Here is a 23,246-nt window from a genome sequence, read left to right on the forward strand (position 1 = left end):
ACTAAAACATACACATATGAAATAGTATGATCTCTGGTATTTGCTTCAAAATAACCGGTTGGGGCTGAGAGGAAGAAGTAGGTAGGGGTATGGATGAAACAAGACTGACTATGAGTTATGATTGTTGAAATTGGATTGACAGCATGTCGGGTTCTTTACGCCACTTCTACTTTTGGGCATATTTGACATTTTCTATAACAAAAACTATTTTTTCTTAAACTAGGGGAAAAAAGAAACAGAATTCCAACGGGGTTAATTTATTTATTTTTTTCTAGCTGCTGCTCGAACCATGAAATATCTATAAATGCTGTGTAGAATTTTTTATTTTAGTTTTATGTTTTGGCCTTGCCTTGCAAGTTGTCCTCAGTTTCTTATGTTTTCTAGAGTTATAATATCATATTGACAAAAAGCAAATATAAAGACTGCTGTTTTTTTTAAGTTACAATCTCAGTGTAGAAATTTGGATATTTAATACAAATAAAAATAAAAAATGGTCATTGTGAATTTTTACATAGATTGTAACTCAAAAAAGTTACAGTGCACTAAAATCAACTCCCTCCTCCTGTAACACTAGGCATGTCAGACTACTTACTATCCCCCAAGGGCTTCTATTTTATGACATGTCTGTGTTGTCTCCAGAATCTCAGAGACACCCCCTACCTTTTAGTGCATATAAATTCAGGTCATTGTTGCTAATAAATTCTTTAAATACTAGTTGAAATACTGACACAGCATTGGAAATTTTTTTGCGGTTTTAAGCAGAAAGAAGTCATTTGCAACCACTCCAAAAGCTAATTACATTTTAGGAGGGCTAACTGAAGGAGCTGTCATCAGCAACTAAAGTATTTCTTTTTAACTCATTGACTGTGAATTACATTTCAAACAATCAACTTGTTTATTTCTGCTAAAATTTCAGAAACAAAATAATCTGTCGAATCTCTCTGAACTACTGGGCTCTCTTTTCTACACCAACAGGAAAACAAAATAAATTATTTACCAATTTTCTACCATGAATTGTGCACACCGAAGGAAAGCCACTAGAACATCTTGCCAACAAAATGGAATCTATAGCACAGAAAGCCAGGAATTCAGCTTAAACAATTTAGTCATGTGCTGTCATTAATTAGCCAGGAAAGAGTAAAGAGGCTTCATGAAAGAAATACGAGAAACAGAAAGGAAAGTTGAGGCTGTGGGAGAATGGGCATCTATCAAACGGCACTTAATGAAACTGTATCCGTTTTCCGTTGCCGTCAAGTCGATTCCGACCCATAGCAACCATACAGCACAGAGGAGAACTGCCCCATAGGGTTTCCAAGGAGCACCTGGTGGATTCGAACTGCCATAGCTCTTAACCACTATACCACTGGGGTTTTCAATGAAAACTGTAGGGCTCCTTATGTCCAAATGCTCATTTTTAATCACAAAATACACAGATTCTGTTCTTTGCCTTTGAGAAAACTTTTCAGCTAGGAAATATCAGGAGCCTAACATAGTTCTTTGTCCTAGAAAGATGCCTAGGATAGGTACACAGGAAAAAAATCACGCGCTGCAAGCAGAAACATAGCAATACTTGCCTGTTTTATATAAAAATATTACTGCTCAAAGGATTCCTCTTTTTCTCTTACCTACAAAATCCTTTCTTGTTTCATAAATACAGTACACCGGACCCACTTTACACACTTCCCTCTTTTTTGGGAAAGCACATTGGCTAATACCGTCAATATACCAGCCACAGTATAAGACATGTGTATCATTAAAGTGGAGCACCCCACCCTAATCTGACTCTCTGTTAACTTCTACCCACCAGTTTGATGATCCGTCCTGCCCGCCCCCCCACCCCCCACCCCTCGGCTCTCTGTTTTCATCCTCACAACTTTTCAGTTATCACTGATGCTTCGAAGGGTCTCCACAGCTTATGGTGCCCCAGCAATGACAAGCCTACGCAGACATTACTTGCTCATTATCATCATTCACTTCTACTTCCCCTGCCTATAACCTTCTCCAGGACTAACCTAAGAAAGTCACTACCTGCACTACCCTTCTCAATAAACAGTAGACCCTCATTTCAATTCAATAAATGTTGAGCAATACTCTGTGCACTTTCCTAAGTAATAAGATCTAGCATCTGCCCTCCACAAAGGTCTTTCCACTGCACTGGTGATGACAACACACACACATTTCATGGTTGGGTGACAGAGTAATATACTTCTTATATGTAGCAAATGTCAATGACATTCTAAGGAAGGAGAGGTGGATGAAAAAATGGAGTGTTAAGAGAAGATGTACTAAAACCTAGGTGGAATTTAAATAGGTGGAAAAGTAGATGGAGAGTCAGGGCAGGGCCACCAAATAAAAGTGGCTTCAAATTATAAAAGAAATTCATGAGAAAATTAATATAGGTCATACTAGAGTACTGGATTAAAAATGCATAATGTTAAAATATATAAAATGACTCCTACCAGAATGTTGAAAATCAAAAATATCATGTTAAGTGTTGGTGAAGACGTGGAGTAGCTGAAACTTTCAAACACTACTGTAAATTGTTGAAACCACTTTAGGAACTGTCTGGTAGTATCCATGAAGGCAGAATAAATGTATGCTTCATGACCTAGCAATTCCACTCATCAATATATCCCTAACAGAAATGCATACATAGAACATTTACAAAATTGTTTTTAGCAGCACTATTCTGAACAGCCAAAAACTGGAGACAATTTAGAAGTCCATCTACAATAAAATTCAACTACTTATTGAAATTTATTTGTAATCCCCAAATCAAAACGCAAATACGTAGTGTCACGTTTTTGTTTGCGTTTTTGAGTTTCTGTATTTTACGTCGGTGATTCTGCTGTTCAACATGGCCGCCAAGCGTAGTGCCGAAGTGCCGTCTACTGTCCCTAAGTGCAAGAAGGCTGTGATGTGCCTTATGGAGGAAACACGTGTGTCAGATAAGCTTCATTTAGACATGAGTTATAATGCTGTTAGCTATAAGTTCAATGCTAATGAGTGAAAAATACATATTAAATAAGATTTTTTAGGCAGAAATGCACATAAAACAAGGTTATGTATTGATCGGTTAACCGAAATGTTGCGAGGAAAGGCTCACAGGAATCTAACCCTGTGTTTTCCCTCAGAACAATGGTTCAATATTCGCTAATTCAGTGTTCACAGCAACTTTATAGAATATAACCTGTTGCCATCAAGTCAATTCCAACTCATACTGATTCTATAGGACAAAGTAGAACTGTCCCATAGGGTTTCCAAAGAGCGGTGGGTGGATTCAAACTGCTGACCTTTTGGTTAGCAGCCAACTTCTTAACCACTGTACCACCAGGGCTCCATAACTACCACAAATAATAAAAACAACTGTATTTCCTCAGCACCTAGCTCTTTAAATAAAGAACTCTGTGGGTGGGTTTTAACAACTAAATTTAATAAATAAATAGATACAGACAGACTTAAAATAATACCTAAAAATCTGGAAATATTTGCTGTTTATACTTTTATTTTGGCCATAGGCAACGATCAGAGCAGACTTCCACAGTCCACTAAGAGATGTGTGCTATGCTTCCAGCTGTCCAGGCCTTTGGTAAAGGGCACAGACTGCAGAGTCTGCTTTTTATAGTCCCCCTCAGCACCTACTGCCATGCTAGGCTTGTGGCACACCATCCATTAATGAGGAATATAAAAGTAAACACTCCCTTCTCACATGTTACAGGAGCATCATTATAAAGATATGCCAGGCCTATTTTTCTCTTATTTTGTGTTAAAATGCAATCAATATAGTTTAAATGAGAACTCTTGTTACCATGGATAAACTACAAAGTGACTCTCAAAGCCAGTAAGTCTCTGTGACCTTTCTAATGCGCCATTCATACAGCTATCTTGTTAACAGAGACAGCTTCATCAGAGGACAAAAAAATGAAGTTCAACATCTGACACTGTCAGCAACACTTCTTATCCACACATCTGCAAAAAAGCAACTAACACTGTTTGTAGAAGAAATACTTCATTTATTTCTTATATGAGGACTGTGTCTCTCTAAAAAACATTTAATAACATCTTTATTTCATACCAGTATACTGTCTCTCATTGAGCACAGGTTCATTTTTTCCTTCAGCAAACACGTAGTGACTGCTTACCATGCTTCAGGCACAGGTTTCTAGAATTCCACACAAGAATTTTGTTGGTCTATTAACGAACACCATCCAATGACATTGAAAGTCCTATAAACATGTACAACATTATCGAGTTTAGAAATAAGGATAGTTCACCTATAAAAGTTATCTGATCCCAACAAAATCTCAAGGAAGTGGGCATTACCCTCATTCTTTCAGCAAAACAAATAGTCTTAAAGAGGCTGTGACTTGTTTAATGTCCCACAGCAAGCACAGAGCAGACTGCACACAAGGCAGACTTTTCTGGCTCCATATCCAACTCTCCACTGCATCATATGGCCATCCCTTAGCATTTCTTTATTAATGTGGAGAACTGAGAGAATCATGGGTTGAATTTTGGTGTTTTGTGGAGAAGTTCCTGTCTGTGACCCTGAGTTAGCACTGAAAGTGCAGCCCACATAAACTTGAGCTTTTATGCAGTTAAAACAGGGCTGACATAGTATATGTATGTCCTGTGTACAAGCTCGTCTAACAGTACACCAGACAGATGACTGTACTGCTAAAAATGCTTGTTAGAGCAACACATAGCAAGAAATAGAATCCCAAAATAAAAGCCTCGGCTTGGCATTTTATTCAATATGAAAAACAATTCTTGCCTTTATGTTCCAATGTTAGAAGATGATAAAAGAATTGCTCCTTTAACTGTCATCAGCTTCTCAGGGATTTAAACTTATGAAGAAATATAGTATATAGATTTGAAAGATTATATAGTTTTCTTCAAGTTAAAAAAAAAATCAGTGGACTAGACCAGCAGCTGATCCCTAATCCAGAAGTAAAATTTGCCACCTCCAGGACCTGCCTCTTCTCACTCCCTCCTCTTTCCTCCTGTATACCCTTTTTCCCTTATTCCTAGAGTCCAAGACAAATTAGATAAATTACTCCTATACAGTGTCATTTTAGTTTAGAAAACTCAACTCGATGATCTTGATAATCTCTTTCATCCTCCTGAAGCTATTTTTCTATGAATATAGTACAAAAAACACAATGTGGGCAACACTTTCTCTGTAAGAGTTGTTCAGCCACAGCAGACATAGTTTAAACCTGTGGCTCTTAAAAAGCATGACCCCCTCACAACACTGAGGTTGTTGATCAAATACAGAGCCTCTCACTCAACCCCATGATCGATTCAATCAGAGTTTCTATGAGATGAACTAGGAAATCTTTGTAGCATGCTTCCTTGGGTGATGCTGATACTGACTCTTGTTTGGTAAGCTTGTTGTTATTAGCTGCCTGACAGTTCTGACTCCTGGAGACCTCATACTTTAAAAAAACAAAATAACTTCTATTTCATTAAAAATATATATATACATATTAAAGGTTGTCTAACAAAGCATTCTGTTAGTTGCTGCAGCAAGAACAGAGCATCTCATTTTGCACAACTTGTTTAAAGGTGCAAGGTAGTATCAAAAAACAAAAAGGAGAACAATTTTATTTCAATTCAATAAACATTTGTTGAGAGTTTATTATGACATAGGCCCCATGAAATGGGCTTCAAGAGATATAAATATTAGGAACACACAGTGCCCTAAGACTGAAATGATCAAAACCTAAGGTTTTGTGCCTGTTTGAAACCATCAACCAAAACTGGAAAAACAGAGAAAGAAGCTTCTTTAGGAGGAAGATGTTGAGTTTTATCTTAATCTTATTATTTCCTATGTCTTGGTGTTTTCCTACAAAGCAATTTGCGTATATTCCTATAAACCTTTGAACAGCAGAAACAGATCTACCCACTTAAGCAAATCCATTCTACTTGCTTTTCCAGGACTATATTTCATGAAAAAATATGATGCTGAGAAGGGGCCTTTATATTCTTTCACTGAAAATCCTATTTTATCTGTTTCCTGGATTTGAAAGAGAACCATTTTCAACATTATATAAAGGCAATGCTTCTAGTAAGTAACACTTTATATTCACTCTCTTTCAAACTTGGGAAGATGAAAACTTAGGCCCCAGCTCCAGGCAGAAGTCATATTTACTGTAGGATTTTGTTTTATTTTCAATCCTAGAGTTATAAGATTAAATACATAAGTATCATATTTCTAAAGATTAATACTCATAAAAATAGAAGAGTAACCCTTGGTTAAATGACACTTCTCTGACAGGACAAACTGCATATAAATCTATTCCATCGCTTCTCAAATGCAAGTCCACTGAATCCAGGGAAGAAGTAGCTCAGGGCATCAGACCCAAAAATTGGTACTTCAACACAATTCCCAAGTGTTTCTGAGGCATGTTTAGGTTTGTCAGCATGGCTGAAGTAAATCATAAAACCCTGTGTGGCTCTAGTCAGGGCACAATTTTGGATGGTAATTACCAGATGTGCTCTTGGTAACTCACAGTCTTGGGTTCTGAAGGGCATTTTTTCACGTGAGACTCAAATTCTAAGTCAGTCTTCCTTCCAAAAGCCAGAGTGACGTAAACATTCTCCCACCACTCACAATGAGCTGAGCAAACATAAGTTGGCAGATTAGAGACCACACAAGCCAGAGGGAGACAGTGGGCTTCAGATTGTGTCTGCTCCCCTCGCCCTGTATGTATGTCTAGCCAACCCACCCATCCTTTCAGCTCCTTCTGTCATAAAGTCAAGCCAAAGACCTCAGTACTTGTTCTTGGTCAGCACTATTCAACAGAAGAATAAAGGGAGCATATGTCATTTTACATTTTCTATTAGCTACTTCAAAAAAAGTAAATCGAAATGTGAAATTAATTTTATTATTTTGTTTCAACAAATATATCCAAAATATTATCATTTCAATGTGTAATCAATCTAGAAATAACTAATAAGATACCTTACTTTTTTTTCCTTACTAAGTCTTCAAAATCCAGTATGTACTTTACACTTACAGCACATCTCAATCTGGACTAGCCGCATTTGAAATGCTCAGTAGCCAACATGTAGCTAATGGTTACCTTATTAGACAGCGCAAACCTAGGTAATCACTCCCGCCCCCTCAGCCCCATTCTCCACCTATGCCTAAATTCACTTGCCCTTAATTTTAACTTTTTGATTCAGAATTCCTGATTCAAACTCATCCCTCAATTCTTGGGTATAACCCCCTTCTACTCTCAAGATTCTCAAATCACTATCTTTTTTTGTCTCTCAGATTTACTACTCACTCTACTATTCACTTCTTTTTATCTCTAGTGAAACCTTCTGTTCTGGCTCTTGTTGCTAAAAAAATGTCATGTGAGGAGGGAAGAGACTTTAAAAGTGACCTCTCTGCTGTAGCAGCATTCGGAACCCTCATGAGCCAGACACCCCTCCTCTGTCCTACTTAGTGCCTGCACCCAGCAAACTGATATGCTTGGGAACTTGGATGTGAGGAGAAATGTGCAGAGACTATACTCTCTCCTCATAGGTTGCCTTTTGTTACAAGCGAACTATAATGACTCCTTTGTTCTTCAACTTTTAATTACAGCTTTCTTCTCAAGTCAAAAGTAGACATATTTACAATTCAATGTCATGTCACTGAATTGATCCGTACAATCTCAATTAATTATAGGTTAGAAAAGTCATTGACCAGTCACACAGAATTACCGACAGCTAACACAGACTGGATGCTTGGGTAAAAATGAAAAGGTAAAAGATTAAGGGCCTTGCCACTGGTATATCCTGAATGTTGACTCCAGATTCTGTAATGATCTACTTGGTGCTTTGACAGGTCCAAGGGTCAAAATAAGAAATTCCAAAGAGCTTCCAAACGGCTGTTAACATAAATTGTACCAAAGCATAATTTTAAAATGTTAAACATGTAATCCTCATACAAACATAAGGTGAAAACTAAACATTCATATAACCCGTTAGTGAGGGAACTAGAAACTTGAGAAAGCCAGGTCAAAAGAGAACTTGAGTGAGGCAACGTCTTCTTAGATGTAACGCTAAAAGCACAAACAACAAAAGAAAACAGATAAATTGGACTTCGTCTAAATTAAAAAGTTTTGTGCTTCAAAGGACACTACCAAGAAAGTAAAAACACAACCCACAGAATGGAAGCAAATATTTGTAAACCATATATCTGATAATGGAATTGAGTCAAAAATATATAAAGAACCATTACAACTCAAAGAGACAAATAACCCAATTAAAAAATAGACAAAGGTTCTGACTAGCTATTTCTCCAAAGAAGATACATAAATGGCCAATAAATACATGAAAAGACACTTAAAATCACTAGTCTTTAGGAAAGGGCAAATCAAAACCACAATAAGATACCACTTCACATTCATTAGAATGGCTATAATAAAAAACATAATAACAAATGTTGATGAGGATATAGAAGAGCTGGAACCCTCATACATCGCTGGTGGGAATGTAAAATGGTGCAGATGGTTTGAAAAATGAATTGGCAGTTCCTCAAAAGGTTACACATAGAGTTACCACATGACCTAGCAAGACTATTGCTGTTGTTGTGTGCTGTCGAGTCAATTTCAACTCATGGTGACCCTGCAAGACAAAGTAGAACTGGCCCATAGGGTTTTCAAGGCTGTAATCTTTATGGAGCATATTGCTACATCTTTCTTCCATTGAGCGGCTGGTGGGCTTGAACTGCTGACCTTTTGGTTAGCAGCTGACGGCTTAACCATTTCACTACCAGGGCTCCTTTTAGCCAGTCTTCTCCTAGGTATATACCCTAAAAATAAACAAACAAACAAACTCATTGCCATCAAGTCTATTCCAACTCATAATGACCCTATAGGACAGAGTAGAACTGCCCCACAGAGTTTCCAAGGAGCGCCTGGCGGATTCGAACTGCCAACCTTTTGGTTAGTAGCTGTAGCTCTTAACCACGACACCACCAGGGTTTCTGGTATACACCCTAGGAGAATAAAATATTGCTTGCAAGAAAGAAACAAAGAAGCTTCTGAAAACGTGCAAAGTTTATAAATCTTGGAAAGGAGATGAAGCATCAATGGAAATAAACTAACACAGCAGAACGATAAACCTGTGACTACTAAAGGCAGACTCACAGAGCAGGCCAAGTCAAAGCTAAGTTGCACAAGTGATGAGAAGGAAAGAATAACCACAAGAATTAGGAATCAGACGAAGGCAATCCAATTTGAGAATCATCAGCACACCAGAGGTCAAAGAATCACGCAAGCAGAGTAGAACCTTACTTGGGAAAGAAATTAAAGACAATTTTCTGAATGTTCAAAAGAGTCAACTTTAATACAGAAATCTTAGAAGAATATAAAAAGCCATTCATAACAACTGTCACTGAAATGTCTCTGAGTATTTACATGTTTTAAATTTAAAACAAAAGGAGAGAAAGATATAATTTTTTTTTTCCAAAGAAAGGAGAAGAAAATTATAAAGGTGTGATTATAGGATATTATAGATCACTTTTAACTGACTGAATTGCCAGAGTATAGTTGCTTGGATGGATTCATACACAAAAGTCCTGGATGAACTATCTACCCAACCCCTCTGAAAAAGCATATATATACACTTAGAAGTGAAAGGAAGAACCTGGTAAATGACTGGCCCGAGGTTCTAACTTTGCCAGAAGTTCCAAGAAGAATTTACTTTCTAGCCAACAGCAAGGAGAAAATGCAACCCAACCCCCTTGGCAACAAAAATGGTACAGCTAGGAGGGCAGTGAGTTAGAGATCAAAGGCACCTTTTCCTGACACCAAGCACCATCCCCGTTCCTCGCTGCCATCCAGTCGATTCCAACTCAAAGCAACCCTATAGGACAGAGTAGAACTTCCCCATACGGTTTCCAAGGAGTGGCTGGTGGATTTGAACTGCCGACCTTTTGGCTACTAACCATTGCGCCACCAGGGCTCCCCAAGGATCATGGGAGCATATGAATGAAATAATTGATTGAGGGAGTTGAGAGCAGTCTGCTCTTGTTCTCCTCCATCTGTCTTTTTCTGATGATGCACCTTCACCTTCTGGAGACTGGTAACCTACAGGAACAGGCTGTGTGTAATTATGACGATTAGAATGAACGCAGTCCTGATGCTCAAATTCAGGAGACAAGAAAGCCTTAAGAGAAACTAACCCAAAGCTAAAGGAAATAGAGCCATTATTTAAGAACAGATCTGGTAAAGTTGATATTTCTCTTGAAGGCACAAAGTAGCTATTTAAGGTGCTAAAGAACCTGAGCTCCTTATTAATGAGGTATCCCAGCTAAAAATATCCAGACAAGGAGCCCTGGAGATTTTGAAAGCCAATTAGAGATACTTAAAAAGGACAAGTAGACTGCAATATTAGCAAACACCCAGGTTAGAGATGTCAAGTTTAATTAAAGGATTAATTAGATAATGTTTTTGAAAAACATAAGATATAAACAACAATTTTTAAAGATTCTAGACCACTTAGAAGGGGTAAGCCAACACTACAGGTTTGATTCCAAATGACTTCTGAAAGTGTATTTAAGATTTGTTTGATCCGAATGGATACTGAAAGTAATGACAATTGTGATATAATATTTATTGTAAAAGTGGGTTAATCAGATTGATAGGGATACTTTTTTCATGGAAATAAAGAACCGTAAAAAAAAAAAAAAGAAAAAAAAACTAGAAACAATAGAGAAAAACATACAGGGCAAAAAAAGTAATAGAAATTTATCAATTAAAACAAACAAACATCACTTCCTGGCATAAAAACAAAAATCAAACAATCTGTTGCCTCTCAGAGATAAAATTCAGCCAAAATATAAATGGGCTACAGGTCAAAGTTTTATTTAAAGTTTTATCATGTCTTGAAAGTTTAAAAAAAAAAAGCGATAGTTACTGTCATAAAAATGATACTAGATCATGTTAAAGGGTACTTGAAACTACCAACAGTTAACCATGTGCATCTGAATATTGGAAACATTATAGCAACAATATATGCTGAAGAAAGGTTATTGTCAACATAATTATATCTGAAAGCCTCCACAGTCCATCAGAGCAGATTGACTAGATTAAAAAAAAATGGTTTGGGGGCAGTGTCTGAGCCCCTCTAACTTCACAATGGGGAAGGAGAACCAAGATCAACAGCACAAGGCTGACTCCCATGAGGTAGAGGCTAGACAAGCCTCCTCTCTCCTCCATCTTTACCAATTCTGACACCAACTGTTGCTCCTGTGGCACCCTCTATTTCTCTGCTGGGTTTGATAAGGCATTGCAATGGCCATACAGAACTCACAGAACATACTCACGATTATGGGGTTTATTAGGAAAGTAACAGGTTACAATTTAGGCTCAGGAACACTCGAGGATACAGTTCTTCCATCATGACAGCCTCTTCCCAGCCATGCTCCAAGGCATGCCTCTCCCTGGCCCTCAATTTCTGCCGAAAGGCACTCAGGCACTCAGCTTTCTCGCTCCACAGGCTGGGAAGCCCACTCTGCTGCCTCCTACTGCCAGTCTCTCCTTTCTTTGTGGTGGTGGGCTCCTCTTCCCACTGCCTCCAGGATGGCTCATTTCAAGCCTAGCAGAATTGCAAAACTGACCAATCCTCTTGGTGGGTCACAATTACCTTATCACACAGTCCCACCCAATCACCTCGGTGGGAAGTACAAGATCATGGCAAGAAAAGCCACACAAGAGCAATCCATTACATTGCAACAAGGAATTGAGAACAAAGATAGAATAACACTTTAAATCTAAATCAAGTAATAAACGACATAGAAATAACTACTAAATTCTTAGAATATAAAGGTGGGAAAGGAGAATGCACCTTGTTTCAAGTGCATATGAACTATTATTCATGGCAAAGCTTAAGTAATATGAGGACAGGCAATGTTTACACACTGTAAGGAAATAAATTACAAAAGTCAACTTAAAAGATGTTCATCTATATGACGGTTTTTTTGAATAATGCTCTTAATGTCTAGGTCATGGAGGAAAATCCAGAATCCAGTAAAAGATTACTTAAATTACAATAATATATTAATAGAGCATATCAAACATTTGCAGGAGGAAGCCACAGCAGATGAATATAGCTGCGTAGCTAATCATATCATGGATTATATATTAACTCTATGAAATATATTATCATCAGATAATATATGCTCAGGTAATATAAACAATGTTTAATGCTCACTGGTTTTTTGTTTCTTCCTACAAATAATTTATTTGAAAGATTAGCCCTGCAGAAGACAGTCCTGTGGAAGGGAGATACAGATTAAGGCAATTTTCTGTACTGTGTCTGTGCATAACGAGCTCTCGTGGTGCAATGGTAAGCACTTGGCTGCTAACTGAGAAGTTTGATGGTTCAAACCTACCAGTGGCTCCGAGGGAGAAAAGATCTGGCTAACTGCTCCTGAAAAGATTACAGCCTAGTAAACCCTATGGGGCAGTTCTATCTAATCTGTCATACAGGGTCGCTGTGAGTCGGAAATTGACTCAACAGCACACAACCACCACCACATATCTGTGCATGGGTGGGTGTGTGTTTTTCAAGCAGCCTGATGAAGGCACTGGAAGAAAAATAATCATTATAGTAACAAGAATAATTTGAATAAAAACTAGTATATGTTGAGCACTTACGCTAGATGATGTACGATGCTAAACTCTTTACATAATTTATCTACTTAAAATTCCCAGCTTTTGCTAACTCATCCACTGAAAGAAAGAGAAATAACTTTCCAGTATTTAGGGAAAGAAAAAAGGATATTAAATTGAAAATGATTTTTCTCATAACAAAAACAGAAAACCAATAATTTAAGTCACTCTCAACTAGTTAAATCAAGCACTTAAGGAACTTGGTATCATTGACCAATTTTAAGTCAAAGGTAAAATAAATGGTAGGATAAACATTTTCTCAAAGATTATATTATCTCATTTAATTAGGTACTATTTTAACATTTCCCATAAATAGTTTCAATGGTGTAGGAAATAAGGAGTTGTGGACATTTGTTAATTTCTCACTTTCCTAAATGAAGGACAACTTTCTTAATCCACCTGTCAGGCAATGGCCTCCAGCTCACCAGAATCTGTTCCAAATTGATTTTAAGAGCTTTTAAAAGAGGATAAAAAAGAAATGTTTATTAAATGCCTATGACAAGGATTTTCCATACTTATTTTCAGGGTCACTAAAGATAGCATAGCAACAACCAACTAATAACTCCCAAAATATTCTGTAACAAATTAAAAACCAAGTCTCTCTTTCTAAAAGTAGACCTCCAAGTAAGGATGAGTGGAAAAGAATAAAATGTATCCCAAGTTATGCTAATTTAAGATTAAATGGAACAGTGAAATGTTTAAATAGTTCCTTTAACCACAAAACGATATCATGCATTTCTATAAAAACCTTCTCAATTATCCAGATCCATTGATCCTGACCTAGTATCTACAACTCATAAGTACAAATAGCAATATATAATTAGGTATATCTTAGTAAATATTATTGTTCTTTTGCCACTTTCACCTCCTCACTGATTTTAATCTTACAAGTGGTTACTATGTCTGTGTAATAAAGACTTTGGCTGGTCTTTATCCATGGTTCCTGGGAGGTAGCCTCTAAACTCCTGGAATTTCCCAAGTGACTGGAGCGTCTCTGCTATTCATAGTAGGGCCCTCAGATTGCACCTGATAGTTTACGCTAAGGACATAACTCATGGTGGGCCCCTGGTAGTTTATCTCAATGAGATGACTCATGAGGGGGGCTAGCCATGCCAGAAAGGTGCAACTTTGAGCCACACGATATCAGCTTGACCTCTCTGGAGAAGGAAAGGGGACTGGCAACTGAGTTCAACCACATGGCTAAATGATTCACTCAACCATGCTTATGTAATGAAGCCTCTATAAAAACTCTATACATGGAGAGGTGGGGCCAAGAAAGAGGAGTAGTCCGATGCTTCCTGTGGTCCCTCTTAAAATAAAGACTGGAAAAAAACAAGTGAATCAATTATAAACAACAGTCTAGGAGCCCTGAACATCAAAGGCAAAGTTGAGGAATCCACTGAGTGGCAGGGGGAGGGAGAGACAGTTTGGAAGCAGCGAGGAGTTGCCAGACCTGACCCAGCGGTAGCCGGTGCCTTTAAAGCCGGATCAGCTCACGTGCATGGTGAGGCAAGCAGTGGTGCTCCGGAGGCGTTTTCCACATCGAGAGAGATATAGCGGCAGAGAGTCTACTCAGGCATCCAGATCAGATGAAAAGCAGCACCCAATCAGCAAAAGATAAGTACCTGTGTATGGCCTGCCATATGGATCAAAAAAACACCTTCTTTGGGAACAACCCCTCTCCCATTTACCTCCCCCCTTCCTGCTCTGCACCACATCCCAAGCTTGCTTAAGTGACTGTCAAGTAACCCGGGCCAGAAGTAGAACCCATCAACACCCTGAGCCATTCTCTTGGCCTTGGAGAGGGAACAAATGAACAAACAGGGAAAAAATAATCTGCCGGCTCCCCTAAGCCAGGAACTCAGGGTAGACACAGCTCCTTTGCCTAGACACAGGCATAAGGGGTCCATGGACTTTGAATGCCTTTCGCCCCTGCATAAACCTGTGTGGGCCCATTTCAACAGCGTAGGCCCTCATTACCACAGTAAAACAGGGTATATGCTGGAGGTCTAACTTCAATTGTTTCAGCTATGTAGTGAAGTTGCAGGTTTGTGACATTTCACACTGCTCAGCCCATTAAGCAGGGTCCCCACCTACCCACATCAGGGGCCTGAGGACTAGTTGCTCCACCCACACCACCTAGCCACCTGTGACAGAGGTCCAAGAATAAGTGGTGCACCCCAGTCCTTACAGCCAACAGAATTGGGTACTCACAGTCTGAATGCAAAACCCACCCACCTATGCACTCTAGGGAACGGGGACAAGCTATCCTCCCAGACACTCAGAGGCAGCTGTCAGTCCCCTGTTTTGCTCAGCGCGTGACCCCCAACACCAGCCATAAGCCTGTGCCTACACATACCTGTCTAGGACTGTAGGTGAGAGCCTGTACCACACACTTGGTGACCGACTACCTGGACACTTGAGCTGAAGTCATACAAGAAAAGTAAACAGACTCCTGGGCTCACATACCTAGTAACAGCTCTAACCACCTAGTGACAGGACGTTAGAGCTTCTAAGGTGCCAATAATCAAACTAGCTCATACGAGCAGCCTATTTGGGCATATCAAAACAAAATAAGAAGCCAGGACACAGTAAGCAAACATAAAATAAATAAATATAACAACTTATTGAAGGCTCAGAGACAACGGTCAATATCAAACCACATAAAGAGGCAGACCATGATGGCTTCAGCAAGCTCCCAAAATAAAGCATCAAGAAATTTTCCAGAGGAAGAGAATTTCTTGGAATTACCAGAGGTATAATACAAAAGATTAATATAGACAACTCTTCAAGAGATCAGGAAGGAGATTATTCAAAACGCAGAACAAGCTAAGGAACACACAAACAAAGCAAGAGAGGATCTTAAGGTTATTCAAGAGCATAATGACAAATTTAATAGGCTTTAAGAATCCACAGAGAGACAGCAATCAGAAATTCAGAAGATTAACAATAAAATCTCAGAATTAGACAACTCAACAGAAAGTCATAGGAGCAGAATTGAGGCAAAGGAACTCAGATTAGTGAGACTGCAGATAAAGCACTTGACACCAACTTATTTGAGGAAAAATCAGATAAAAGAATTTTAAAAACTGAAGAAACTCTAAGACTTATGTGGGACTCTATCAAGAGGAATAACCTACAAGTGACTGGAGTACCAGAACACGGGGGATAACAGAAAATAGAGAGAATTGTTGAAGATTTGTTGGCAGAAATCTTCCCTGATACCGTGAAAGATGACAACGTATCTATCCGAGATGTTCATCAAATCCGACATAAGGTAGATCCCAAAAGAAAGTCATCAAGACATATTATAATCAAACTTGCCAAAACCAAAGATAAAGACAGAATTTTAAGACAAGCTAGGGATAAATGAAAAGTCATCTACAAAGAAGACTCAATAAGAATAAGCTCGGACTACTCAGCAGAAACCATGCAGGCAAGGTGGCAACGGGATGACATATATAAAGCCTTGAAGGAAAAAACTCCAGCTAAGAACTATATATCCAGCAAAACTGTCTCTCAAATATAATGGCAAAATTAGGGCATATCCAGATAAATGGAAGTTTAGGGAATTTGCAAAAACCAAACCAAAATCACAAGTAATACTAAAAGGAGTCCTCCAGTTAGAAAATCAATAACTTCAGACAAGAACCTAAGACTAGAACACAGGACAGAGAAACCAGATATCAACCCAGGTAGGGAAGTCACAAAAATAAATCAAAGCTAAAACACTGATAATAGGGAAACAGAGATATGAATATGTAAAAGATGACAACATTAAAACAAAACAGACGGACTAAAAAAATGTAGACACAGATTTTCATATGGAGAGAAAGTCAAGGCAATATAAAGAAATAAAACACTGGTTTAAACTTAGAAAAATAGGGGTAAATATTAACCACAAAGGAAACTAACAATCCTACACATCAAAATAAAAAAATATATATATAAAGACTCAGCAAATACAAAATCAACAACAATGAAAAACATGAAAAGAAAATACATAAAGAAAAATGACTCAGCACAGAAAATTAAGTGGAACAAAGAAACTGTCAACAACACACAAAAAAAGACATCAAAATGACAGCACTAAACTCATACCTATCAATAATTACGCTGAATGTAAATGGACTAAATGCACCAATAAAGAGACGGAGAGTGCCAGAATGGATGTAAAAAACATGATCCGTCTATATGCTGCCTACAGAGACACACCTTAGACTTAAAGACACAAACAAACTAAAACTCAAAGGATGGAAAAAATATATCAAGCAAACACCACACAAAAAAGAGCAGGAGTGGCAATATTTATCTCCGACAAAATAGACTTTAAAGTAAAATCCACCACAAAGGATAAGGAAGGACACTAGATAATGATTAAAGGGTCAATACACCAGGAGGACATAACTATAATAAATATTTACACATCAACAACAGGGCTCCAAAATACATAAAACAAACTCTAATAGCATTGAAAAGAGAGACAGACAGTTCCACAATATTAGTAGGAGACTTCAACAAACCACTTTCAGGGAAGGACAGAACATCCAGGAAGAAGCTCAATAAAGACACAGAAGATCTAAATACCACAATCAACTAACTTGATCTCATGGATATATACGGAATCCTCCACCCAACAGCAGCCAACTATACTTTCTTTTCCAACGCACATGGAACAGTCTCCAGAATAGACCACATAGTAGGCCATAAAGCAAGCTTTAACAGAATCCAAAGCATTGAACTATTACAAAGCATCTTTTCTGACCATAAAGCCGTAAATGTAGAAATCAGTAACAGAAAAAGGAAAAAAAAAAAAAGATCAAACACATGGAAACTGAACAACACCTTGCTCAAAAACTACTGGGTTATAGAAGAAATTAAGGATGGAATGAAGAAAGTCATAGAATCAAATGAGAAAGAAAACACATCCTACCAGAACCTTTGGGACACAGCAAAAGCAGTGCTCAGAGGTCAGTTTATAGCAATAAATGCACACATCAAAAAAGAAGACAAAATCAAAACATTAACCCTACAACTTGAATAAGTAGAAAGAGAGCAGCAAAAGAAGCTCTTGGGCTCCAGAAGAAAGGAAATAACAAGAATTAGAGCACAATTAAATGAAATAGAGAATAGTAAAACAATTGAAATATTAACAAGACCAAAAGCTGGTTCTTTGAAAAGATCAACAAAATGATAAACCATTGGCCAAACTGACAAAAGAAAAACAGGAGAGGAAGCAAATAATCCGTATAAGAAATGAGATGGGTGATATCACAACAGACCCAACTGAAATTAAAAGAATCATAAATAGAATACTATGAAAAATTGTACTCTGACAAATTTGAAAACCTAGAGGAAATGGACAAATTTCTAAAAACTCACTACCCACCTAAACTAACACAAATAGAGGTAGAATAACTAAATAAACCTATAACAAAAGAAGAGATTGAAAAGTTAATTAAAAAAAACTCCAACAAAAAAAAGCCCTGATCTGGACAGTTTCACTGGAGAAGCCTACCAAACTTGGAGAGAAGAGTTAACACCACTAATACTAAAGGTAGTTCAGAGAATAGAAAAGGATGGAATATTCCCAAACTCATTCCATGAAGCCAGCATAACCCTGATACCAAAACCAGGGAAAGACACCACAAAAAAAGAAAATTACAGACCAATATCCCTCATGAGCATTGATGCAAAAATCCTCAACAAAATTCTAGCCAATAGAATTCAGCAACATATCAAAAATATAATTCAGGACTCGGGCAGACATGGCTGTGGCAGCATGCTTGTCCGTTTTCCCATTCTTGCCTATTCTGTGATATTCTTTGGACTTGGGCAGACATGGCTGTGGCAGCATGCTTGTCCGTTTTCCCATTCTTGCCTATTCTGTGATATTCTTTGGATTTGGGCAGACATTCTAGCTCTGGCAGCATGCTTGTCCGCTTCCCACTTTTGTCCTTCTGAATATATGCCAAATAAAACTTTCTTTTTACTTAAAAAATATATACATATATATAATTCACCATGATTTATACCAGGTAGGCAGGAATGGTTCAACTTTAGAAAAACAATCAATGTAATCCATCACGTAAATAAAACAAAAGACAAGAACGACATGATCTTATCAGTCGATGCAGAAAAGGCATTTGACAAAGTCCAACACCTATTCATGATAAAAACTCTCAGCAAAATAGGAATAGAAGAGAAATTCCTCAACATAATCAAGGGCATTTATACAAAGCCAATAGCCAACATCATCCTAAATGGAGAGACTTTGAAAGCATTACCCTCGAGAACGGGAACCAGACAAGGATGCCCTTTATTACCACTCTTATTCAACATTGTGCTAGAGGTGCTAACCAGAGCAATTAGGCTAGAAAAGGAAATAAAGAGCATCCAAATTGGTAGGGAAGAAGTCAAAGTATCTCTGTTTGCAGATGGTACGACCTTATACACAGAAAACCCCAAAGAATCCACAAGAAAACTACTGGAACTAATGGAAGATTTCAGCAAAGTATCAAGATACAAGCTAAACATACAGAAATCAGTTGGCTTCCTCTACACCAACAAAGAGAACTTCCAAGAGGAAATCACCAAATCAACACCATTTACAATAGCCCCCAAGTAGATAAAATACTTAGGAATAAATCTAACCAGAGACGTAAAAGATCTGTACATCGAAAACTACAACACTACTGCAAGAAACCGAAAGAGATGTAAATAAGCGGAAAAATATACCTTGCTCATGGATAGGAGGACTAACCATTGTGAAAATGTCAATTCTACCCAAAGCAATCTACAGATACAATGCAATCCCAATCCAAATTCCAACGGTATTTTCTAATGAGATGGAGAAACAAATCACCAACTTCATATGGAAAGGTAAGAGGCCCCAGATAAGTAAGGCATTACTCACGAAGAAGAACAAAGTGGGAGGCCTCACACTACCTGATTTCAGAAACTATTATACCACCATGGTAGTCAAAACAGCCTGGTACTGGTACAACAACAGACACATAGACCAATGGAACAGAATTGAGAATCCAGACATAAATTCATCCACGTATGAGCAGCTGGTATTTGACAAAGGCCCAAAGTCCGTTAATTGGTGTCATGGATTGAATTGTGTCCCCAAAAAATATCTGTCAACTTGGCTAGGTAATGATTCCCAGTTTTGTATGATTGTCTACCATTTTACCATCTGATGTGATTTCCCTCTGTGTTGTAAATTCTATCACTATGATGTAATAAGATGGATTAGGGGCGGTTATATTGATGAGGTCTACAAGATTACATAGTGTCTTAAGCCAATCTCTTTTGAGATATAAAAGAGAGAAGCGAGCAGGGAGACATGGGAACCTCATACCACCAAGAATGAAGTACCAGGAGCAGAGTACGTCCTTTGTATCTGAGATTCCTCCGCAGAGAAGCTCTCAGACCAAATGAAGATCGATGACACGGACCTTCCTCCAGAGCTGACAGAGAAAGCGTTCCCTGACGTCCTAAATTTGGATTTGTAGCCTACTGGACTGTGAGAGAATAAACTTCTCTTTGTTAAAGCCATCCATTTGTGGTACTTCTGTTATAGTAGCACTAGATGACTAAGACAGAATTTGGTACCAAGAGTGGGGTCGCACTCCGGCAGATACATGGAATATGGGGACGATTTTGTGGCTGTGAATGGATAGAGGAGTGGCAGCGACAGAGGACCAGCAGTGGCAGAGAGGCTGCAGCGGCAGGGAACCGGCAGCAGTAGAGTTTCAGGAGACCATCGCGGGATGGCGCCTCTGGGCACTTATTGGCAGAGCTGGGCTTGCCGACTCACGGAGCGGGAGAGCTGAGTGCCTGTGCGCAGAAGGCTTCCTGGAAGAGTGGGATGCCTCCGGGCACTTACCAGTGGAGCTACAGAGCTTTGGAACACTTGTCCCAGCAGGGCAGATGCGGGCGTGAGGCCCAAGGAGCCGACAGGCCAGGAAACCAGGAAACAAAAGCTGAAGAGACAAGAGACACAAGAAGCCAAGCTGCCTCAGTCTCAAAAGGTATGGCCATGACCTCGGGGGTTTCAAAGGGTGGGACCACGGCCTCTGGTGTTTCTAAGGGTGGAGTTGCCACTCAAGATAGACTAAGCAAATGATGTGCCTAAAGCCAAGGGAACAGAGTTGCTGTCCCAGTGGTATTCACACAGTGGAATACCATGCAACGATAAAGAACAACAATGAATCCGTGAAACAACATGGAAAAATCTGGAAGGCATCATGCTAGGTGAATTTAGTCAGTTGCAAAAGGACAAATATTGCATAAAACCACTATTAATAAGAACTCGAGAAAGGGTTTAAACACAAAAGAAAACATTCTTTGATGGTTATGAGGGTGGGGAGGGAGGGAGAGGGTTATTCACTAGCTAGTTAGTAGACAAGAATTATCTTAGGTGAAGGAAGGACACACTACAGAGGATGTTAGCAAAACTGGACTAAATCAAAGCTAAGAAGTTTCCTGAATACAACCAAACACTTCGAGGGACAGAGTAGCAGGGGCGGAGGTCTGGGGACCATGGTTTCAGGGGACATCTAGGTCAGCTGGCATAACAAAGTTTATTAAGAAAATGTTCTGCATCCTACTTTGGTGAATGTCCTCTGGGGTCTTAAAAGTTAGCAGGCAGCTATCTAAGATACATCAATTGGTCCCAACCCCCTGGAGCAAAGGAGAATGAAGAATACCAAAGACAAGGAAAATATTAGCACAAGAGACAGAAAGGGCCACGTAAACCAGAAACTGCATCAGTTTGAGATCAGAAGAACTAGATGGTATCCGGCTACCACCAATGACCGCCCTGACAGAATACAACATAGAGTCCCTGACGGAGCAGGATAAAAGTGGGGTGCAGAACTCAAATTCTAGTAAAAAGACCAGGCTTACTGGTTTGATTAAGACCGGAGGGACCCCAGAATACATGGCCCCTGGACTCTCTGTTAGCCCAAAACAAAAACCACTCCCGCGGCCAACTCTTCAGACAAAGATTAGACTGAACTGTGAGACATAAAATGATATTCATGAGGAATGTGCTTCTTAGCTCAAGTAGATACACGAGACTAAATGGGCAGCTTCTGTCCAGAGGTGAAATGAGAAGGCAGAGAGGGTCAGGAGCTGGTTGAACAGACACGGGAAATCAGGAGTGGAAAGGAGGAGTGTGCTGTCACCGCATAGGGAGAGCAATCGGGGTCACATAACAATGTATGCATAAATTTTTTTATTAGAGACTAACTTGAATTGTAAACTTTCACTTAAAGTACAACAACAACAACAAAAACTCTATACACAAAGGTTGGGGGAGCTTCCTGGGTTGCCAATATTCCTTGCACGTTATTTCCACACATCAACGCCAGGAGTATAACGTGTCCTTGAGGACATGGAAGCTTCACGTTTTGAACTATCCCAGTCCTAGACACCTCACCCTATGTGTCTATCCTTTTGGCTGACTCTGATTTGCATTCTTTTGTTGTAATAAAACTGTAATCGTTAAGTATAGCACTTTTCCTGAGTTCTGTGAATCATTCTAGAAAATTACTGAACCTGAGGGGATGGGGTAACTTTCAAATTTGTAGCCAGCTGGTTAGAAGTGAAGCTGAGTTAGAGATTTCCTAACTTGCATCTGGTGTCTGAAATGAGAACAGTCTTGCCCAATTCCAGGTACTGTCCAATGAACTTCTGCGCATTGTGCATTGTTTTGTAACATTTGCCGTACGGGTGACTCAAAAGATATTTGCTACTGATGATAAGTATGCAATAAAATACTTGTTAAATAAATATATACCAATATGAGCACAACATCAATAGCACTGATAAAACATCTCCATTTGTTGAAAACTATTTTAAACGTAGGAACAGTAGTTTCTCTCCCCCCCATACCCTGAATAGAACACAACCCATCTTTCCTCAAAGTGCAAAGCCAAGTTATAATTTAAATTAAGATTATTTAAACATTCCAAACAATATCAAATAGAGGTTTTAAAAAATTATTTCTACTGACCTTGTAAGAATGTAAGGCGAAAACGAAGCTGGATTATCTTGCTCTGAAAAGAGCGGCATGGATCCTCCCATTATCCACAGACGGAAGTACAAAACTACAATCACCTTCAGAGAACAAGAAGATGCGGTGAGAAAATAAATGCTCGCTGGGGATAAGTCCCATCTTTCTGAAGGATACCTCTCAGGTGCTTTACAAGTATCTTGTTTTGCAAACACTTACAGTCAGCATTTCTAAAATCCTAGCATTCAAGATGAGAGGAAAGAGCAGAAATAGCTGGGTAGGGAGAACAGTAGGCAATGAAGGTGATGAGGAAGAGATATGCAAATTCATAACAACAGCTGTGAGTATTAGTCACTTGGTAGCTGTTATCCACTGTAGTAAAAGCTTTACATCTCACCTGAAGCCTCATAACAAACCTAGAGGTAGATGAGGAAGATGAGGCTCAGAGGTAATTTGCCCAGGGTCTCACAGGTTCTAAATAACAGAATCCAGGAGTTGAACCTATGTTATTGACCTTCAAAACCCAAACTCTTACCCATTCCACT

General features: G+C 38.8%; 1 protein-coding gene across 1 annotated transcript in view; it reads right to left on the reverse strand.

Moving 5' to 3' along the window:
* TMTC1 (transmembrane O-mannosyltransferase targeting cadherins 1) overlaps positions 1-23,246 on the reverse strand; it is a 342,295-nt gene that overhangs the window by 156,300 nt on the left and 162,749 nt on the right. The window contains exon 6 of the mRNA XM_023738067.1: positions 22,702-22,805. Within this exon, the coding sequence (XP_023593835.1) occupies positions 22,702-22,805 (104 nt within the window). The remainder of the gene's footprint in view (positions 1-22,701; positions 22,806-23,246) is intronic.

This window comes from Trichechus manatus, unplaced genomic scaffold (genome assembly GCF_000243295.1).
Source record: "Trichechus manatus latirostris isolate Lorelei unplaced genomic scaffold, TriManLat1.0 scaffold00112, whole genome shotgun sequence".
In the NCBI taxonomy this organism is placed as follows: domain Eukaryota; kingdom Metazoa; phylum Chordata; class Mammalia; order Sirenia; family Trichechidae; genus Trichechus; species Trichechus manatus.